Source organism: Dreissena polymorpha, chromosome 1 (assembly GCF_020536995.1).
Source record: "Dreissena polymorpha isolate Duluth1 chromosome 1, UMN_Dpol_1.0, whole genome shotgun sequence".
Taxonomy (NCBI): domain Eukaryota; kingdom Metazoa; phylum Mollusca; class Bivalvia; order Myida; family Dreissenidae; genus Dreissena; species Dreissena polymorpha.
The window spans coordinates 87,706,101-87,729,812 of record NC_068355.1 but is presented as its reverse complement, the minus strand read 5'-3'; the positions used below and the strand labels follow the sequence as shown (position 1 = coordinate 87,729,812).

At 36.7% G+C, this 23,712-nt stretch overlaps 1 protein-coding gene across 2 annotated transcripts in view; it reads left to right on the top strand.

Annotated features, from left to right (window-relative positions):
- LOC127839238 (myb protein-like) overlaps positions 1 to 22,027 on the top strand; it is a 57,815-nt gene extending 35,788 nt beyond the window's left edge. For both annotated transcript variants that reach the window (XM_052367531.1, XM_052367530.1), the window contains exons 11-16: positions 1,329 to 1,449; positions 9,843 to 9,959; positions 15,253 to 15,375; positions 16,254 to 16,367; positions 18,682 to 18,753; positions 19,466 to 22,027. In XM_052367531.1, the coding sequence (XP_052223491.1) occupies positions 1,329 to 1,449; positions 9,843 to 9,959; positions 15,253 to 15,375; positions 16,254 to 16,367; positions 18,682 to 18,753; positions 19,466 to 19,597 (679 nt within the window). In that variant the 3' untranslated portion in view covers positions 19,598 to 22,027. The remainder of the gene's footprint in view (positions 1 to 1,328; positions 1,450 to 9,842; positions 9,960 to 15,252; positions 15,376 to 16,253; positions 16,368 to 18,681; positions 18,754 to 19,465) is intronic.
- Positions 22,028 to 23,712: the final 1,685 nt, after the last annotated feature.

Sequence of the window (23,712 nt, the reverse complement as noted above, 5' to 3'; positions counted from 1 at the left end):
AATTGCATGCATTATTCAGTTATATCAAAACATATATTTTTACGCATAATAACATTTAAAATCACAAACAAATTTATTCTTTATCGCTTTCGTCTTTAAGATAATTAGATCTTATTATTGAAATAATTACTGAGACGTATACTAATTTAACAAAATGCGAATCGCGTATACGATTCAATTTTGCTATGCGCACCTTTCGCTTACATCATTTGACATTTGAACAACATGGCGGTCTATACAGAATTAAACTGTGACTGCAAAAATGGCAAATAACGTAGTAAACGATCGAATTAACGATGGAGATTATACATTAAGAAGGAATTAATGAAATGTCTGTGATAATCAACGATGCATAAAAATGTTTTAGATAGCAACAACATTATTTATTTATTTGTAATCTACTTGGTGGATGTATGTCACGGAAACGAGTGTTTGCATATTGTTAGTGATCAATTTACTCGCAATGTTATTTTAAACATCTGGCAAGATTATTGTTAGAAAATGGGATAAGACAAACATGGTTTCATTTATATGTTAGTGGATCTGTGTATAATCAGATTCATATGCATATATTGCTTTATTATGTTTGTCGTGCTGTACAGTTATTGAAACAGCATGGAACTTAAATGTACATTGCAAGGTAAATATATTAATATAAATCATAGTAAGTTAAATACATCAATTACCATTAAATGTGCTTGTTTATATGTTATTTTTTCCACAACTGCTTCAGATGCGATTACATGTTGCCCCGTAATTCAGGTATTCAGGGAACGTTTTTGCCCTTTTTTGCCTAAACTGCGCGCTAAAATGCCATTTTTGAAAGTATTGCGCCATGCCCCTTTGCCCTCCTGGGAAAAACACTAATGCATGTGTGTAAAGTGTCATCCCAGATTTGTCTGTGCAGTCCTCACAGTCTAATCAGAGACAATTTCTGCTTTTATTGAATTTTTCATTAAAAGTGTGTGTTCTTAACAAAAATCCAATCTACATGGAAAGTGTCATTCCTGATTAGCCTGTGCAAACTGCAAAGGCTAATCTGAGACAACACTTTGAACTCATGCATGCCCATACAATCTCCAAATTCAATGGCAGGTGTGCATGTAATATAGAGGATAGGCTAGTAATTCAAAGAGTGTTTTAAATATTATAAGGTAATAAGACATTGTGAAGCAGGCAAATGAAAGCCATAATCACTTTTGATGTAAATTCGTCAAATAAATACCTTAAAAGCGCAATGCTCCATGCATTATTTTACACTTTTGCTGGCTGCACTAAATGTATGTTTGATATTTGTAAAAGCTGTTCTTCCTTGTTTTGTGTTTCAGTGTAAGTAAGACACCGCTGGTGTCTCGGTCCCTGCTCCAGGTGACCCCCCGCACCCCCACACCCTTCAAGAACGCCCTCGAGATGATGAAGCAGGCACAAAACAACAAACACATAGGAATTGTGAGTACCAGGCACAGATCCAGTGATTGTTATGCCCCCTTTCCAAGAAAGTTTTTGCACTGTCCGTCTGTAAGTCTGTCTGTCAGTCTGTCTGTCACACTTTTCGTGTCCGCTCTCTATTTCAAATACTTTTCATCCGATCTTTACCACACTTGGTCAGAAGTTGTATCTAGTCAATATCTAGGTCAAGTTCGAAAATGGGTCATGCCGGGTCAAAAACTTGGTCACTGGCTCACTTAGTGCATTTCAAGGATTTAGCATGGTAAAATGCTCATAACTTCTATCAAAGTGTTTATAGTAGGCATTTGTCATCCTATGGTGACAACTTTTGTTATCCTTTGTTATAAAGTCCCGGAAAACAGCACTTTCCCAATGGAAAAACAATTGAAAACAAGATGTGTTTGTGAAACACAATGTCCCCCTATATGAAGTTTGACCTTGTAGGATGACCTTGACCCTTCACCACTCAAAATGTGCAGCTCCATGAGATACACATGCATTTTAAATATAAAATTGCTAGCTTCAATATTGCAGAAGTGACATTACATGAGCAATTTTGACCCATATATTTGACCTTGAAGGATGACCTTGACCTTGACCTTTCACCACTAAAAATGTGCAGCTCCATGAGATACACATGCATGCCAAATATCAAGTTGCTATCTTCAATATTGCAAAAGTATTCATAAAATTAGCGATTTGGGCCACATATATTTGACCTCTGACCTTGAAGGATGACCTTGACCTTTTACCACTCAAAATGTGCAGCTCCATGAGATACACATGCATGCCAAATATCAAGTTGCTATCTTCAATATTGCAAAAGTACTCATAAAATGAGCGATTTTTGCCACATATATTTGACATCTGACCTTGAAGGATGACCTTGACCTTTCACCACTCAAATTGTGCAGCTCCATGAGATACACATGCATGCCAACTATCAAGTTGCTATCTTGAATATTGAAATACTGCAAAAGTGTACATTAAATGAGCGATTTTGACCCATATATTTGACCTTTGACCTTGAAGGATGACCTTGACCTTTCACCACTCAAAATGTGCAGCTCCATGAGATACATATGCATGCCAAATATCAATTTCCTATCTTCAATATTGCAAAAGTTATTGCAAATGTTAAAGTTGGCGCAAACCAACCAACCAACAGACAAAAAAAAAGCCCTAAAAACAATATGTCCACCACTACTATAGTGGGGGACATAAAAAATTCCCAATTGCTGTCCAAAAAAATCCCAATTAAAGGTTAAAAAAAATTATTCATCTTCATCGATTCTCTAAAGAAATATAATCTTGAATACAACTTAATTAGGGGGCTATTTTGCTCAAAGGACTTTAAAACAATTATAAACAATTGCCCCTGAACACTTTTAACACATAAACTCTGCTGATAAGAATAGTGTAACTTCCCGCTTTTACAGGTAATTATACCTCCATTACCATTGGTAATGGGGGCTATATAGGAGTCACTTTGTCGGTCGGTCAGTCTGTAGGTCTGTCCCGAAATTTCATCCGATCTTCACCAAACTTGGTCAAGTTGTATCTAGATGATGTATAGGTCAAGTTTGAATATGGGTCATGCCGGGTCAAAAACTAGGTAACAGGGTCACTTAGTGTGTTTTTTACCGAAAGTTTGTCCGGACCATAACTATGTCATTGAACGTTAGATTTTAAAATAACTTGGTACATTTGTTTACCATCATGGGATGGTGTGTCATGTGAATAAAGTACGTCAATATCTCCAAGGTCAAGGTCACACTTGGAGTTCAAATGTCAAATGCTTGTCCGGGCCATAACTTTATCATTTATTGTGAGATTTTAAAATCATTTGTCAAATTTGTTCACCATCATTGGACGGTGTGTCGCGCGAAAGAATTACGTCGATTTCTCCAAGGTCAAGGTCACACTTGGAGTTCAAAGGTAAAATGCTTGTCCGGGCCATAACATTATCATTTATTGTGAGATTTTAAAATCATTTGGCAAATGTGTTCACCATCATTGGACGGTGTCGCGCGAAAGAATTGCGTCGATATCTCCAAGGTCAAGATCACACTTTGAGTTCAACGATAAAAATAGCCATAAATGAGCTTGTCTGGGCAATAACAATGTCATTCATTGTGAGATATTAAATCCATTTGGCACATTTGTTCATCATTGGACGGTGTGTGGCGCGAAAGAATAACTTTGATATATTCAAGGTCAAGGTCGCACTTTAAGTTCAAAGGTCAAAAAGGGCCATAAATGAGCTTGTCCGGGCCATAACTATGTTGTTCATTGTGAGATTTTACAATCATTTGGCACATTTGTTAACCATCCAGGGCCCTCAATCTATCAAATCTGCCTCCGAATTTCGGCGGCAGTCCCCCACCTGAAAAGTATACTTTTTTCCCCTTTTGGGTGGGGAAAATTCCCCCCCCCCCCCCCCAAAAAAAAATAATAATAATATTTTATTTTTGTTTAATACAAAGATGTGTCTCATGATTATTATATCTCAATTCTATTTCAATTTAATCTTTTCAAACATACTAAATTATGAAAAATGCAATGAATATAGTGCAAACATGTACAAATGTAATAATGAGAGAGTAAGTAAAAAAAAAAACCAAAAAGGGAAACTCCGCAAAAATTCCCCCTCCTAAGGGCTGCGGACCCCTTCCCCCAAAGTAGTGTGAGGGCGCTGCCATCATTGGCTGGTGTGTCGCACGAAAGAATTACGTCGATATCTCCAAGGTCAAGGTCACACTTTGAGTTCCAAGGTCAAAAATGGCCATAAATGAGTTAGTCCGGGCCATAACTATGTCATTAATTGTGAAATTTTTAAATCATTTTGCACATTTGTTCACCATCATTGGACGGTGTGTCGCGCGAAAGAATTACGTTGATATCTAAGGTCAAGGTCACACTGTGAGTTCAAAGGTCAAAAATGGCCATAAATGATCTTGTCCGGGCCATTATAACTATGTCATTCATTGTGAGATTTTAAAATTACTTGGTACATTTGTTCACAATCATTGGACAATGTGTCATGTGAAAGAATTATGTCGATATCGCACTTTCCAATATATCGCGCTTTGGCTATGGCTCCCAAAAATCTGACGAGCCTGATCACTAAATGACATGTTTTAATCTGAGAATTCGCTAACAGCAAAAAACGGTTCTAGCTAGTATTAACACCCTTTATAACATGACTTACCCTCCAGTAGTGAAATAACGTAATGCTCAATTTTGTTTATTACACGGGTGTTATTTCACTAGTTATATAACTATGCAAATTAGCCGAATCACTTAAAAGATATTCATACGCCCTGTCAAAATAATCAAAACAAACATGGCCTGCTTTGACATATCTGTCAATGACAAGGTGCAGATTGATGGCCAAGGATATGGAATCGTAACAGAAATTGTTTTCCGCGGATTCGCCACACTCTACATGGTTAAAATTATTGACAGTGACTTTGAGGTAGAGCTAGAACGGGAACGATTGACCGTTTTGCCGAACGCTGGGACGAACGCTGACACGGATCGGATGCCGAGACAAGGGCCCAGCAGGTTTAATATCGTTTCTGACTTAAATGTTGAGAATTTTAATCATCAACAGACCAACAAAAACACTATCAAAAACTGTAAATGGCCTAAAGATATTGAAAGCCTTTTTTGCGGAACCCGAAATAAATGAATTCCGCGATATTCATGAAATCCCTGAAGCAGAATTATCATCATTACTTTGCCGATTTTTAGTCAGTGTAAAAAAACAGAACGGCGACGATTATGAGCCGTCTGTAATAAGAGGAATGGTGTCCAGCTTTGATCGCCAGTTACGGAGAAAGGGTTATGGCCAGACAATATCGCAGGGTCCTGCTTTTAAGAAGGTCATTGAAACTTTAGCCATGAAACAGCGTCAACTGAAATGGAGCAGTAAAGGCAATCTCCCTAAAAAGAGTGATCCACTGTCTGATGACGACATAAATCAATTATGGGCTTCGAAACAGCTCGGTGTATCTACCCCTGATACAATTCTTCAGACTTAATGGTTGTATAACACCATTCATTTTGGTTTGCCAAGCTGTCAAGAACATCGTGATATGTGTTGGGGTGACATTTCCCTGTTCACTGACGAACATGGCCGTGAATATTTGCAGTTCACCGAAAGACAAACCAAGACGCGTTCTGGTGAGAACCCTAGGGATGTGAGACTTGTAAAGCCGAAAATGTGGGCTAATACACAAAACCCTAATCGATGCCCTATTAGTGTTTACAAGACTTATGCCGACAAAAGACCATACAGTTATAGTAATGCTGATCATCCTTTTTACATTGCAACAACAACTGTTCACCTACCTTCACTCCAGGAAAAATGGTTCAAACGAAATCCAGTCGGAGTAAACAAGCTTGCCTCTATGTTGAAACGTATGGTGAAGCAGGCTGGCATGAATTCTGACAAACGACTGTCAAACCACAGTGCAAGGAAATACCTCGTCCAAAAACTAAATGACAATAACATTCCTCCAAACCAAATCATGCAGATCTCTGGTCATAGAAACATTGCCTCCATCAATAATTACAGTCACATAAATCCGATCCAGCATAGGAATATTTCACAGATCCTGCACTCGAATTCAAATGAAAACACCTCTATGAACTACACATTAAATCCCTCAACACAGCAGTCTACATCCCTCATGTCGAATGAATCTCGTTCAAATTTCCATGTAACAGGAGGAATTCAGAATATCTTCAGTGGCCCAATTCACGGAGGAACATTCAACGTGCATATTCATCAACACGCGAACGAAGCGGAACCATCCAGAAAACGCATTAGATGCATCAAAAGTGACACTGATAGTGAATGATTTTGAATCCGTGTACTGTGACCTCAATAAAATTACACGAAAAAGGCACGCGCGGAATACATAAAATACGTAGCTATGAATTGGATGTCGGAACATCTGATGCTCTTTTTGTTTGTTTTGTTTAAATTGTTTGATAAGCTTCACCCGATTAAATTCAATAAATATTGACAACTTGACACCGAGAAATTATGAGCTTTATTTATTTGTTATAAAAAACAACAACAACAAACACGAGTGTTCGTCCAGAACTACTTCTCATGCTCAGGTACACACAATGACCGCATTAATAGAATCTTGCATTCGTGGTCGTTTTGTATTGAATTTATTTAACTCGTCATCTAAATGAAGATAAAAACTTGGCAAGCCTCGTTTTTATCTTCATTTAGATGACTCATTTAATAAATTCAATACAAAACGACCACGAATGCAAGATCCTATATATATTTCGCGGCTTACTATTGAACGCAGTGAAGCGTGAAAAACAGTCTATTAGTGACAGTGTTGTTCACACACGGCTGAGGTTGTTTTTAACACTTAAGAAATAACCAATTAGTGTCATTGCAAAGGTAATAATGGCAGTTTAATGGTATATAAATCGTTAAATTTCGGTACTGGTCATGAATTTCTTTGTCCTGATAAAAAGCGCGCGAAAATTGGCGTGGGTGTATTTATTTGTAAATAAAAATTTCGTAGCGGGTACAACATTGAGATAATTTAATTTCCATTAAAAGTTTCGTTGTAAATATCAACTAAAGTACCGCGGTATCTCGCGAATTATGTGGCATTGACATTTCCTCTTAATAAATTATAATTCAAACATGCTGTATATCATTACCGTTACGCTGTTTCAATTCTTTCATTAGGACTATTTATAAGGGTAAATTCGAATCTATGCACAATTACATTTTATACGTTTTTTTTAACGGCAAGAATTCTTTTAGCTGATTCGCGAGCGATCGTAAATGAAAATAAAAATATAATATACATTTTGTATTTTATGATAAATACAGATACTTATGTAGTAATGAAAATGTTTATTGTAGAAATGGTTTGCAATTATTACTATACAAATATGTAGCAGTGCCATAAATTAAATGTAAACATTGGGGAAATTTGACAAATTAACCACAATACAATTAAGTTAGACATTTCCCGGGTTATATCGCGCGCAGGAAATATTGCGCTCGCGATCTTTGGACCCCACCAACCGCGATATATCGTCATTGCAGTGTATTTGGGTGGTAAAATAAACGCACGCTAATATGATATACGACAAGGCGTTTCTTTAAGGATAAAGACAGTATTTTTAAATACAGTCAGGTACAAAAAGGCTGTACAGGCCATTTATTGTCCCCTACCGGTTTTTACGCTCTGTGTGTCCGTCAGTGCGTGAGTCTGTCACACTTTTCTGGATCCTGCGATAACTTAAAAAGTTCTTAATACTATTTCATGAAACTTTAAACATAGATAGATAGCAATATGGACATTATGCACGGCATTTCATTTTGTTCCTACGTCAAAAATTCTGGTTGCTATGGCAACAAATATAATTAAAAAAAAAATATATATATATTTCTGACAATGGTGGCGCCGGTAGGGGACATATATTGCTTGGCAATAGTCTTGTTAGTTTTCCTTTTTGTCCCCTACCGGTTTCACCGGAGGGGACTTATGGTTTGCGCTCCGTCTGTCAGTCCGTCCATCCGTCTCACTGGATCCTGCGATAACTTTAAAAGTTTTTAATATTTTTTCATGAAACTTGGAACATGGATAGATGGCAATATGGACATTATGCACGTCATTGCATTTTGTTCCTACGTCAAAAATTCTGATTGCTATGGCAACAAATAGACTAGAAATACTGCTGAAAATGGTGGTTTTCTGGATCCTGCGATAACTTTAAAAGTTCTGAATATTTTTTCATGAAACTTGGAACATGGATAGATGGCAATATGGACATTATGCACGTTATTTCATTTTGTTCCTATGTCAAAAATTGTGGTTGCTATGGCAACCAAAAAAAATATCTGCAAATGGTGGGATTTCTGACAATGGTGGAGCCGGTAGGGGACCATATTGCTTGACAATAGCCTTGTTCTAAATGGAATTGCAAGTAGAAACATTTTTTTTGCGTTTTGAAAAATGAATTACTTGCAAACAAGTTAAATTTGAGTCCTGAAGAACCGGTGTTACACTTGTAGCTGTAAAAGTAAGTAATGGGTCCAGAAAAGTCTGTCAGCCATAGGAAAACATCATTTGAAATGCATGAAATAAAGAAAAATCCCAGAGAGCTGGCCATCATGGCAAACAAAATATTCAAGTCGAGCACCAATTTGCAGTTGACTCCCCACTAATCTTTAACTTGGGCCAGGCGTTGTTATAAATTTACCAAACTAAATGGCCAGCAATAGTTTTGGGACTTATGAAGAGACTAAGGATATGATGAAAAGTATTTTTTTGCTTAGTTTTAATGCATCCTGATCGATGGATCGGGGTATATTGTTTTTGTCCTGTCTGCCTGTCTGTTATTCTGTCCCAAAACTTTAACCTTGGTTAAAGTTTGATAACTTTTGCAATATTGAACATAGCAACTTGATATTTACCATGCATGTGTATCTCATGGAGCTACTCATTTTGAGTGGTGAAAAGTCAAGGTCATCCTTCAAGGTCAAAGGTCAAATATCATTGTATTTTTCTTTCCTAAAAGTTTTATCATAACTTTTTTAATATTGAACACATCAACTTCATATTTGGCATGCATGTGTATCTTGTGGAGCTGCTCGTTTTGAGTGATGAAAGGTCAAGGTCATCCTTCAAGGTCAAAGATTAAAAAATAAAAATAAAAAAATTATTTCTCCATTCAATCTCTTACTTCTCGTTGAGCTGCACATTTTGAGTGGTAAAAGGTCAAGGTCAACCTTAAAGGTCAATGGTCAAATGTATGGCTCTTCAGCGGCGCAGAAGGGGTAATTGTGTTCTGACAAACACATCTCTTGTTTGGTGATAATTTGGACCATGTTCTGGGAAAACAGGGCTTAAGAATATGCGTTAAGTGTCGTCTCATATTACATATTAGTTGTGCAGTTGACACTTTTTTTCAGGGACAACACTTTCTGCCCTGACTGGATTTTTGTTTAGAAGAGACTTTCTATAAGCTAAAAATTCCATCTAAGCAGAAAGTGTCCCACCTGAGACTTATCTGGAACAACGCTTTTTGCACATGCATTAAGCCCCATTAACCCAGAACGGTGCTTATGTTAACCCAGAACGGGGCCTAAATTTACCCAGAACGGTGCTTATGTTAACCCAGAACGCGGCTTGAATTTACCCAGAATGGTGCTTATGTTAACCCAGAACGGGGCTTGAATTAACCCAGAACGGTGCTTATGTTAACCCAGAACAGACTTGAATATACCCAGAACGGTGCTTATGTTAACCCAGTACGGGCCTTGAATTTACCCAGAATGATACTAATGTTAACCTAGAACGGGGTTTATTTACTCAGACACTGTGTTCACCCTGTAGAGCCCCATCCACCTGGATGATGTGGAGGCCATGATACGAGAGGACACTGGCTACGAGGCTGACATGTCCACCGCCACCTTCACACATGCCAGGCACAACAGGAAATTCGCACGGCTGGTAGGGGCTGCACATTGTTTTATTTAGTCTGAATCTATTTATTGTAGCTTGATTTAATTGAAAGCCTTAGGCTTATTAAAGCCTCTCAAGTTGGTTTCCTTGGTAGAGCCAGTAATTGGTTTCTTTGTGGAAGATCGTAGAAACTCGCCCACAGTGGGTATCGAACCCTTGACCTCTTCGTTGCTAGGTGGACACCATTTCCACTACACCAAAGAGGCTGCACATTGGCTTTAAGTGTTCAAAGATTGGGAAACCATCTTTGAATTCCATATTAAAGCTTTGACATTTCATTATTCCCGCAAAAGCCTAGGATATAGTTTTGGTGTTTTCCGTCCATCCATCAGTCACAAACTCTTTAGGGCTATATCTCAGAAACTAGAGCAACGTCGGCTATTATCGACAGTTTAAGACATTAGACCTACCCATTTAGATGACAGCCGCTGCAAAAAGAAACGAAAGCTATATATAGAATACTTAACGGACGCTCTTGCCATTGGTTGGTATAAAATATCGGCGCCAATTTGTATAAGTAAAAAAAGGGAGGTCATCATAAGTTGACTGTGCGGAGGGCGTTATTGACAGGATTCGGCTATTACAGACATCGTACACTTTTTCAAGTAAACAATTCAAAAACTCTTCTAACTTGTCATTATTTAATTCCATTTTATCGTGAGCAATTTAAACATAAACATTTGACGATACGACCGTCGCTGGACCAGGACGAGTCCTTGCCTCCAGGACACGCCCACTCAGCTTATCTAAGAGCGTTGACCTCGGCACCGAACGTCATGGCAGCTTTGCGTTTAGACATTGTCTTATTTCGAACGGCCTCAATAGCCCATTTTCTTTGGCGAATTATGGACTCTAACTTGTTTTGACATATATTTACCAGCAACAAAACAGATAATGCAGGTCATATTACAATGTTATGCACACCTAAACATCATTACATTTTTTACAATTTAGACGGAAGCAAAAGACAAAAAAAAAATTTACCCTTCTCCTGTGTTAATAGATCTAATTTTTCAGCAAACGAATTTCAAAGCATCTATATAAAAGAACCAAATTATTAAAGAATTAGCATATAGTAACCAAATTAAAGTTGAAAACATAGGGAAAATATGAGGACTCTCCTTTTGCCTGCTGCAAAGACGTACTAGAAGGCCTTTCTTTTATGAATCACATATCGCAATATCGATAGGTGCAAGATCTATAGCTGAACGCGATATATCAACACGTTTCAATTAGTGTTTAGACCTTTAGTTATTTTTTTTATTAAAATAAAAACCTGTCAATAATTGCCTATTGCATCAATTTGCGTCGGCATTTATCGACACATCTGATATCTGAAGTTTCAATGTCAAATCACGCACGATTTTGCTATGCGAACGTTGTTCCATGTATTAAACTTGTATTTAAGTAGAAAGGTATTCAATCGAGTGCAGCCAAGGACACATGACATTGGTACAGAAACGGCATCCTCCTTATCGTATGTGTTAACGTCATGAAATTTTAGTATAGTAAAATTGTACTTACTTGTTTTGTTTGCGTACACAGTTGAGCTCGTTCAAATCAAAAAGATCAAAAAGTGGCGTGTTCATGTATTAAGAAATTTATTACGTCATTTACCATCTTTCTTGGAATAAAAGGCCAAAATCAGGAATTGACGATAACTACCGACGGTCGATAATAGCCGACGTTGCTCTATATAAGATTTGAACAGAATCTTCATAGGTGTATAGATATAAATGAGGAGAAGGCGGGAATATCAGTTCAACAAATTTTCTTGTTTTGACATGTTTTGCAAAGGTTTATACAGTGTTTACTTTACCCTATTTATTTCTTGACCAAAGTGTTCGTCATGTACTTGTTATATAGGATAGTTCTGCCTTGAGTCATCAACAATTTTGTTTGACACTGTTGTAGCTCTTTGTTTTAGGCATCAGGGCTTTCCACAGGCCATTAAACGATCCCTTACCGGGGCGTTTGAATTTCGAAATCAGAGTCCCAGGGGCGCTTGAAACTTTCGAATCAGTGTTTTTTTCAGTAAAAGAAAGTGGAGATCGTAAAAAAAAATCAAGGTTTCTCTATCAGTGTATCAATATTCCCTGTTTTAAAAAAGCACTCAGTACCTACTTTCAAAAATAATCGCCATAAACACCACATGGTGTAATGGATAATCCACTGATAAGAGAACAGCATGACAAGCATATTGATTATTCTAGCGACATTACAGTCATTTAAATGCTGACAAGGATGTATCACATTAAAACTCTCAGGTAACTTTCCAGTCGTCAAACTGTGATGTTCATCGTCCAATCGGTTACGCGAATGCTTATGAGGGCGGGGTTAACTATCGACCATTATTTTTTATTGACGTTGGGCACGAAGTAAGAGTTTAATGCAGCTTGATCAGCAATATAGCAAGTAAGTTGTGCAAATAACTCCCGGCTAAAGTTATGCAGTAACGATTTAATTCCAGTACATCAGGCCTTTTTCTGTCTATTTTGGGAAAAAGTAACTAGCAAAATTGGGATTTTTCGAGTCGCGAAATCTTCCAAATTGGGAAGAATTTTCATCGACAAACGCATTATTTGGGAAATTATTTTTCTTATTTAATCTAATGTTTTCATACATAGGTATAGTTCCCAAAAATGCTAAGCAAGAACTAAGAAGTATTAAACTGTTTTTTACCATGCAAAAGTCATTGTCCACTGCTAACCTAAGTATGTGTATGATAAGAAAGAACACAGACTTTGTTATGCTTGGAGTTCAAATAAAATACATAGCTCGAGATGTCATTAAGGATTTTTTATGAATATTCACAAAGGACCTGCATCCAACGTATTTTTATTCAAAATTTAAGTTGCCAAATGTCTGAAGGCAACCATTTTTTGAAACACAAAAGTAAAGCTGAACATCATAAATGTACAGTATTGAAATGTTAAGAAGCTACAAAGGGTAGTAACTCTGAATCTGGCAGTGGCAAATGTTCATCACTTGCTTGCAAATGGGCGAGTCAGATTCTGGGTTAACCGTAGACTGACTGGCGGTAGTATTTCCCCACAAAACATCAGTTTTTGTGTGCTTTTAGAGTCATTTTTTTGTATTTTTCTATGAAAGTACTTCGAATGATGCGACCTTTTTTAGACTGCGTCCGATTTCCGTATTTTTTAACCAAATTTACTCTTTCGAACCACAGTAACGTTGAAAGTGAGACTAGTCCACATTTATTTACCTCAGACCATCGATATGGATTCTCAACCAATTTACAATAATCAATGCTTACACATGGTTATCACTTATACATACCTGATAATTCTGAATAATCAAGCACTTCAATATTTAAAAGCTAATTCTGACCAAAAATGACCGTAAATGTGTCTTAAAAAAGGCATAGACACAAGCGGCCGCCATTTTGTCTGAAGTCTTAAGATCGCAAAATTGCATTATGGAACACTCGATACGATGACATTCTACGCATTGGCACGTTAAAACACGGTGCCCGATTATTTAAAACACGGTATCTACTGGGAAACGCAATTTTCGGCTTCGATTATTTCTGTCGGAAATTGGGAATTTTTCTTTGATAATTGGGAAAAAACATCGATATTTGGCATCGGGAATAGGTCCGACTATCGGACCCGTGAGATAGGCCGAAAAAGGCCTGTACATGTATATTTCATCATGTCCCTTTATAGAACTGATTCGCCTCGTTTTTCTGACATTTATTCAACACATAATGCCCTTTAACAAATTTTCGTTGAATTAATTACGCACACTTGTAAATGTTTCGTCCGATAATCGATACTTAGAAGGCTGATGATGGCAACCGGTCGTAATCCTCTTGGACAACATGAATGTCATGCATAATTCCGTCAAAACATTTATTCGACTCGTAAAGTGTTTAAACAAATTATCGTTGAATTCATAACTCAACTGTTAATATTTGTTGAAATCTCAGATATGAATAATTAAATTTTTAATCCGAAACCCATTCCCGTTAGTCGATGTTAACGCGTTTTTAATCCGAAACACACTTCCGAATGCAAATGATACCGCAACCTTAAAATATTCTTGCTTCAAATTAGCAGTGCAAATTTATTTTGTGTCGAATCTTTTTCTCAATTAAAAAGAGCGCGAAAAGTATGCAGCATGTACAACGTCGCGTCATTTGCATAGAAAGCGTACGTGTATTGAGCGTTTTAACAAGCACACAACATGTCAGGGGATTGATACATGTTCAGAGGCAATATTTCATCAAATCTATAAATATTCACTTAAAATTTATTTGATACTATAGAAAAATGGCAAGGTTTGTGTTTAAGAAATAATTGAGAGCTTTTATCGTAAATATTTACCAGGAAGTGATAAAAACGGAATAAACGGGATTATCGGGTAATAAAAAGAGACTTGAAAAGTAGTAAGTATACAGTAATAGAGTCGGGTTAAACGTATGTATTGGGGAATCGTTTGAGTCGGGATTTTACTATCTGTGCAGGAAAGTTTTATAACAAACAATATAAAAAATTATTTATAGTTTTAAATGACTGGGGGATTTTCTTGAAGAGTCATAGCGCACCAAATGAATACTTTTTGCGCTGTTTTTCTTTGAGTTATAACGCACCATAGAACGTGAATTGACACGTTAAATTTTTTAAAAAATCAACGTCGTTAGGGGACACCCCTCCCGAACCACCCCTATCAGCCCCGGGGCGCCTGACAAAAATCCTGTGGAAAGCACTGGGCATGAATGTAAAGTTTGAGACAAGGTCTTCTTTCATTGAATTTGTTTTACTTGAATTGTTAACTAACTCTTAAATTGTCAACCATATTTCTTCATGTGATGTTCATTGTAAGTGAGAAGTAAAGGTCATTGCATCATCCAGATTCAAGGACTACATGTTCTTCAGTTACTATAACAACGGTAGACCCCCTATGGATGTTGTTAGTCCCTTATTGATGTTACATGGAGGGACTATAGGTTTACCCTCAGTCTGTCCGTGTTACCATGTGTACCTCAGAAACTGTAGACTGATAACTCAAAAAGTACTTAAGCTAGCATGAAAAATTTCAATATTTGCATGTTATTTCAGTTTTTGTCACGCCAAAATTGTGCTTGCTATGATTACAAAAATAATTGCATACCAAAATCTGCATCCTGCCATAACTAAAATAAAAAGTACTTTTTAAACATCTAGACTTATTACACTTCCGGATACCCTGTTTTTTTCTCCGACATTTCCCCGCTAAGGGACTGCTGTTCTGTCTGTCACAAAGCTCTTGTTTTCAGTCAGTGCCCGGCCCTAGGGGCGCCCGTCAGTCCCTCGGTGAGAAGTGGCCAGCCACTAGCTCCAGTAACCCTAGCAACGAGTTTTCTAGCAATGAGTCGCTTCTCCTGTCACCTGAGACTCCGGTAGGTGCACTGGCATTTAAAGTGGTTTTCCAATTGATTTTTTGAGTCGGCCCTTTTGCGACATTGTGAAAAATGTGTCGTAAATACTCACAATTGTGAAAACACATGAGAATGTTTTGCTAGTATCAAATGATAACTTGTAATATTCCTGTATTTAAATCATTAGGCATCCAGTGATGTGACAAAAATAATTCATTACTCATACAGCCAGGGGGGTTTCTACTATTTAAAAAAGGCCGTAAAACGGACCTGATCCCAAAGGAAACGGACCAGATCTCTAACCAAAATTATTTTAAAAAATCCCAATTCCCCCCCCCCCCCCCCCCCCCAAAAAATAAATATATATGATTTTTATCCAAAATGGCCAGGAAAAGACCTGTTGTGTCATGAATTGTTTATAAAAAAGATCCCAATAGGGTCCCTTTTGTCGATAAAAAATTCCCAAGTTTGCCACTTTTATCGATTAAAAAAATCCCAATTTGACCAGACTCCTTTTACCAAAATGGCTGGAAAACCCCCTGACAGCCCTAAAGGTATTTTTCATATTTTCGTCAATGATCTCACTCAGTTTTGTGACAAGGATTTACAACTATGAAAAAGGCTGTTTAGCTTTGGTGAAATTGCTGATAACAACTACATTATCAGGTCATTAAGAATAATTGAAAGCAATATACAAAATGTGTAAATTCTGTTATTTTTTCACCTACCGTCTCGTATTATACGTTCATTGAAAAACTAAATGTATATAAACATTTAGAAAGGCTCTTGGCTCGTAGAGTTTTTGCTTGGCAACCTAATTTCAGGATAAGGTTTCCCGTCTGGGCAACCAGCCATATCAATTTATTTTGCATCCCTGCATATATGTGTTTATGTAACAGAGCAAGTCCCTGATCGGAGACACAAGTCTCCTGTTCTCTCCACCCTCCATCATCAAGGAGACGCTGCCAGACAGAGAGCTGGAGGACGCATTCACAGCCCGCAGCAAACACATTGTGAGTACCAGATCTGGGCTAGCAGCGCTCTGAAAAAATGGGCTTAAAGGGGCCTTTTCACAGATTTTGGCATGTTTTGAAGTTTGTCATTAAATGCTTTATATTGATAAATGTAAACATTGGATCTAAAAGCTCCAGTAAAAAATCAAGAATAAAATTTAAAAAAGGAAAAAAAAGTAGACTGCATCAGGGCTCGAACCAATGACCCCCTGGAGTTCTGGAGTAAAAACCAATTAGACCGCTCAGCCATCCTGTCGAGTATATATGAATGACGTATTTGTACTTTATATAAGCAATCTTCGTAGTTTCACAAAGTTAAACGACAACAGAACTCTCCAAATTATTCAATCGTTTCGCGTTGCAACGCTTTCTAATTTTTAGGTTTTTAAATCGTCAAAAGATGCATATAATGGCTATATTAGACCATGGTAAATGTTCAGTATTACTGTTTCCTCACAAATATCATAACTTAAACGAAAATTTGTGAATCTGAAACAACTTTTTTCAATTTTGTCAATATACCAAAACGTGAAAAGATCCCTTTAATGCATGGTGTTTTCCCAGATTAGCCTGTGAAACAGGGCCCTCAATCTATTAAATCTGCGGCCGAAATTCGGCGGAAGTCCCCCACCTGAAAAGTATACTTTTTTCCCCTTTTGGGGGGAAAAATTCCCCCTAAAAAAAAAAAATTTTTTTTTTTTTTTTTTTTTTTAATAGAAAGATGTGTCTCATGATTATTATATCTCAATTCTATTTCAATTTAATCTTTGCAAACATACTAAATTATGAAAAATGCAATGAATATAGTGCAAACATGTACAAATGTAATAGTGAGAGAGTAAGTAAAAAAATCCCCCAAAAAGGGAAATGCCGCGAAAATCCCCCCTCCTAAGGGCTGCGGACCCCTTCCGCCAAAGTAGTGTGAGGGCACTGGTGAAGTTCGCACAGACTTATCAAGGACAACCCTTTCTGCCTTGACAAGATTTTTGTTTAGATTAGACTTTCTTAAAATGAAACATTCTATAAAAGTGGAAAGTGTTGTCGCTGCTGATGCAGTCTGCATAGGCTAATCTCTTATGACACTTTAAGATGATACTTAAGTCCAGTTTTCCCAAACCTAGCTCTGGGTCTTGCATCTGCCCTCACTCAAACTCCACAGCCTGGGGCTTTTCATATGCAATGTTATCCTATAACCAGATGAAAATCGATAGTATAACAACGATCGTATAAACTTTACCATTATACTATAGCTATTTTTAGATCAGATTTGGGTTTTTCTAAAACACATTTTTGTCAACTAGGGAAAGATAAAATTTTCAAAAATGCGATTTTATGATTATTAATCGAAAAAGAGAGGAAATACTAGAATAAATAGAATATTATGTGAGTTTTGGATAAAGATCAAGTTTAACATGCGAGGCTCGAACCGTGGTAGTGCTCGGCAAGCCTTGCGCTACCTCGGTTCTAAGCCTAGCATGATAAACTTGATCTTTATTCAAAACTCACAAAAATTCACTATATCTCTTTTCCCCCATAAGAAGCAAAGTGAAAATGGCTTTTGCAACCAGCATAAAACCAGAACAGCCTGAGAGTCTGTTCAGGTTTTATGCTGTTTGCTGCTCATCAGTAACTAAGGGGTGGAAATGAAGCCTTTAAACTTGAATTTAGCAAGAAGAGTTTTATTAAATTCATTTTTCTAAGGGACTACAAATGCTTCAAAATAGGTTTCTAAATGGCAAAGGGTTAACTCTCACTATGAAGTGTAGACGTGCACAACACTTGTTCATTCCCAGTTAATGCAGTGATCAACACATTCCTCAGTTAGTTGCCTATGAATGTTAGTGGAGTGTTAATCATGATTGTGACTAAGCTGGTTCTTTGGGATATAAGATATTTTTTTTAAAACAAAGCGAACAAAAAAGTTGTATGAATTTAATTAAATGTGTTCTGGATATGCAAAAAAAGTGAAGTGTGTTCTGTGAGAATGCTTGAATTATTGGAATTTGATATATCATCACATAATACTGTCTGTTTATGTTAACAATGCACGCTTTGAAGACTTAACCATTTCCCTCTCAGAAGTAAAATGAAAATGGCTATATGCAAACAGCATAAATCCAGAACAGCCTGTGAGTAACTCGCAGTCTCCTCAGGTTTTATGTTGTTTGCTGCTTATCAGTAATTGGGTTGGATAGAAGACTTTTACACTTGAATTTTGTAAGAAAGGTATTCAATTAAATCATCTAAGGGACTGAAAGCAGTCAAACTGTGTTTCTTAGAGTTAAAGGTTTAACCTTTGTATTCATGTTGACAGCCAAAGCCATCCAGAAAATCCATTAAGAAGATTCACTTCACTGAAACTCCAACAAAACGGACAAAAATTGAGGTACAACGTACAATAATCAAATACTTATTTTAACCCTTTCCAAATCAGAAGCAAAGTGGAAATGGCATGTGCAAACAGCATAAAACCAGAACAGCCTGCGAGTAAGGGTAAACATATCAAACCTCTTACCAGAAAGTGCAGCTAATTAATGTTATATTTAGGAACTTTTTATGTCCCCCAGTCTATACTGGGGGACATATTGTATTTGCCCTGATTGTTGGTTTGTTTGCGTCAAACTTTAACATTTGCCATAAATTTTGCAATATTGAAGATAGTTGGAATTGGAACCTTTCTCTGGGAAAACAGGGTTAAATGCATTTGTGTAAAGTGTTGCCGGATTAGCCTTGCAGTCTGCATAGGCTAATCAGGAATGACACATTCTGCTATGATGTTGTTTTTCCTTTAAAGGAAGTCTCTGAGCAAAAATGCATTGAAGGTGGAAAGTGTTGTCCCTGATTAGCCTGTGCTGACTTCACAGGCGTATCTGGAACAACACAATGCACATGCATTATGCCCCTTTTTCTCATAGCGTAGATCATTTATATATTGCAGACTGCGGACTGTTATTGTAAAACCAAACTTGGATGGAACATTCTTAAGTGGCTGTTATTACCTGTCCTGGCTCTTTATGCTTTTTCGAGAAATGTTATTTGAAAAAAATTGTGTTAAATTGTGTCCCACTTGTTATTCATTTAACCACTAATAATTTCAGTTAAACGCCAAGTTTACTGAGGTTGCATGCGGGCTGACTGCAGACCAGCGTCTGATGACGGAGCTGGCACGGAGAATCACCAATTCTTTGCAGCCCCGAGCACTGGGCTTCCAGTTTGAGAATGCTGTGTGAGCAGGGAACCGTCGTGTGGTTAACATTGGAGTCAAATTCTGGGAAAACTGGGCTTAATGCATGTGCGTAAAGTGTCATCCCAGATTAGCCTGTGCAGTTTGCACAGGCTAATCAGGGACAACTCTTTTCACTTCTATAGAATTTTTTGTTTAAATGAAGTATGTTTGAAGCGAAAATACTGCTTAAAGTGTTCTCCCTTATTAGCCTGTGCAGACTGCACAGGCTACTCTAGGACGATACTTTAGGCACATAAATTAAGCCCAGTTTTTCTCAGAATGTGTCTTAATGTGGCTATGGTGGTTATTCTTTGTGAAGGCTATGTGAAGACATTTGGAGATCCTGTATTATCACTGGCCAAGGCGTAGACAGTTTGAAAACACAATGTGAAGGAATTCAACTGGGAGTCCTGTGGAATGTTACAGTTGGATTCTGGGTAGAAAATTCTGTTGTTTGTTCCTAGTTGAATACGCTGGAAGTACTACCGTCCCATTATGACTGGCACCATGTGAGGTCTTGTGTGTTCTGCAAAATGTGTTTGCTTCCATTCTCACAAACTGGCCTATTTGTGTAAATATTAAATATAAAGTGCATTTAATATATTTCAAGTGACATTTATTGTGTATATATGGGACGGTCCGATGGACAGCTGTCATTCAGCTTAGTTTTCTTACTTTGAACTCGCACAGTCTGCAGGAGCTACCCCAAGAGTGATTGCACAGCCTGGCGTGGAGCTACGCCTGCTACACATGGCATAAGATCCATTTTTGCATGAAGGGGCTCGTTTATATCCAAGCTTTAAACATTATTTATTTATTACTGTACTTTGATAGTAGTTGTAACTTTTTGAAGCCCCATAAACACTCAAAATCAACATTTGTTTTCTTTAAAAAAAAGTTAACCCATAAAAAATCAATAAGAAACACTGATTTTTGTATGGATTAGCATTATATTTTTTAATATTTTACGAAATATTCGTTGATTTTGAATGATTATGGGGCTTTGAAAGAAGGCAGAAGTAAAGTGTAATAGTAACTCTGTTAGTGTCATATGTTTCTATGAACGGTCTTTCATGTTCAATGTTGAAGTTGTCACCTTCCCTTTATAAGCATGATAATGTGATTGTCACTTGTGAAATTCTGTAGACCAGCAATTTTCATGACTCAATTATTTTATATTGGTACTAACCAAAGATAATGAACTGTGGAAACTGTTGATTATTACATCAGTGCTCCAGCTAGGCCTTAATGAAAGGGCACTCCGCCCTGCCCTTCCAAAGCTCCGCCCGGACCTTTTTTCTATTAAAAAATAATATTTTTTTTAGACATATTTTAATTTAAAAATCTCATAATACATTGTTATTAATTAATTCCTCATTATAGACATTTTATTTGCATGGTTTAATAATAATGGAGATAATATATTCTAACAATTATTAATAATATAAAAATTACTATGCAACAGGGAGCATTACAGATACGACTGCATGCTGGAAAGTGCCCTTTTGACAAAATAGCACACACACACACCCCCCTGCCCTTTTCAAATCCTAGCTGGAGCACTGTACATTGTCTATGCTGTGAGTGAAATATTGTTTGTATACATACACCAAGAATGGCATTAGTTTAAATTTGAGATTTTACCAACATCAATTAATTGAAAATAAGTTACCAATCATACTTAAACATTATTTTGCTCGATTAAATTATTTCTTTACTTACCTAAGTCACATTTTATTTTCACCTCATTACAGGTTTGCCTCAAATAAAATGACATAAAAATTTTACTCCAACCTCTGAAACATATAACTGCACTAAAATGAATCTGATATTTGTTGGTGTTTTTTTTTTAAGGATAAAAGTGAATGCTTTTAATATCCTTTATTTTGTTATACTTTCATCATTTGTATGTGCATTAACATTCAGATGTATTATTTTGTCAAAAGCTAATATCTGTCTTATTTTTTGTGTTAATTTATTTGTGTTGTTTTTCACTGATGACATGGCAGGTATATATATATACCTATTAGAGGCTAACAAACACTAGTTATGATCATTCTGTTGGTAGAGTTATTAATGTTTTGTTGTGTTGTTTCTTTTGGAGTATGATTGTGTTATGTTTTGCTTTTTTAAGAGTTTTATAATATTTTATTTCATCATTGTGCTAATTATAAACAACTAATTGATATAATTTTTTGGTAATAATTAAAGAACATCAAGGTAAACAATAGCAGCTAATATTCATAAATGCTATTGTGCGTTTTTATGTGTTTATATTTAATTTTAAGTCACTTTTGAGGCTGACTATTAAACAACGTATATAACCTTGAAAAACGCTTATAAAAAACATTTCATTCTTTTTCTTTCAAAAATGCAAATGTATGTCTATTATACTGACCTGGTTGTTCTACAGCAAAGGGTACATTCAAATTTTTTTTTGGGGGGAGCATATAGTCGCCACTTCATCTGTCCGTCCGTTTGTCTGTCCGTGCACAATTGTTGTCCGGGCTATTTCTCAGCAACTAATGACCGGAATTCAATGAAACTTTATGGGAAGCTTTACTACCAAGAGGAGATGTGCATATTATCAGCAGGTTCTGGTCGGATGATTTTTCAAAGAGTTATGGCCCTTTGAAATTTTCCATTTGCTGTTCATATATTGCAATTCTTGTCCAGTTTATTTCTCAGCAACTAATGACCGGAGTTCAATGAAACTTTATGGGAAGCTTCACTACCAAGAGGAGATGTGCATATTTTCAGCGGGTTCTGGTCGGATGATTTTTCAAAGAGTTATGGCCCTTTGAAATTTTCCATTTACTGTTCATATAGTGCAATTCTTGTCCAGTTTATTTCTCAGCAACTAATGACCGGAGTTCAATGAAACTTTATGGGAAGCTTCACTAACAAGAGGAGATGTGCATATTTTCAGCCGGTTCTCGTCGGATGATTTTTCACAGAGTTATGGCCCTTTGAAATTTTCTATTGTACATATAGTGCACTTCTTGTCCGAGCTATTTCTCAGCAACTTATTACGGGAATTCAATGAAACTTTATGGGAATTTTCACTACCAAAAGGAGATGTGCATATTATCAGCCTGTTCTCGTCAGATGATTTTTCACAGAGTTATGGCCCTTTGAAATTTTCCATGTACATATAGTGCAATTTTTGTCTGAGCTATTTCTCAGCAACTTATTACGGGAATTCAATGAAACTTTATGGGAAGCTTCACTACCAACAGATGTGCATATTATCAGCCCGTTATGGTCGGATGATTTTTCACAGAGTAATGGCCCTTTGAAATTTTTAAGTTGCTAAACCATCCATTGTATTATTTTGTCCAAAGTTATGCCCCTCAAGACGTTTCCTTTTATCTGAATATATAGTGCAATATTGTGACCAAAAAAAATTTTGGGAAGCATCACCCATCTCCGACGGTTTCTTGTTTATAATAAAAGTAAAGATATTGTTTGTGCCAACAATATAACTAAAATATCTAGACACCATTAGACCAAGAATATACATAATTAAGCTGCCAATGATGTCATGATTTTTGTCTTAAACTCACCAATTAAAATTCCTCTAAAATGGTGTAATTTTTGTGTAACTTATTATTATTTCTCCTGTCCATTGTTAGCTCACCTGTGAAGGAAAGCTTTTGCGATCACCCTATGTTCGTAATCTTTTATTTTGTTGTGTGGGTAATCAACTAAAAGGTTTTTACCACTCTAGAGGCCACAGTTTTTACTTAGTCTTGGATGAAAATTTGTCAGAATATTTATCTTGACAATATCTTGTAAAAGTTAGATTTTTGGTCTTGTGTGTCCAAAAACTACATGTAGGTCTACTCTTTTTTTAGGGAATATTGTTACCACGAAAGAAGCCACATGTATAATTCAATCTACATTACTCTTGGTCAGAATGTTTATCTTGACAATACTAAGGCTGAGTTTAAATCCGAGTCATGCATGTCCAGAAAAAAGGTCACAAGGTCAAATTTGGAAAACATTGAGCTTGTTACTACTAGAGGCCACATGTATGACTCAATCTTGATGAAACCAGGTAGGAAAGTCCATCTTGACAAAATAAAGGTCATGTTGGAATCTGGGTCATTTGTACAA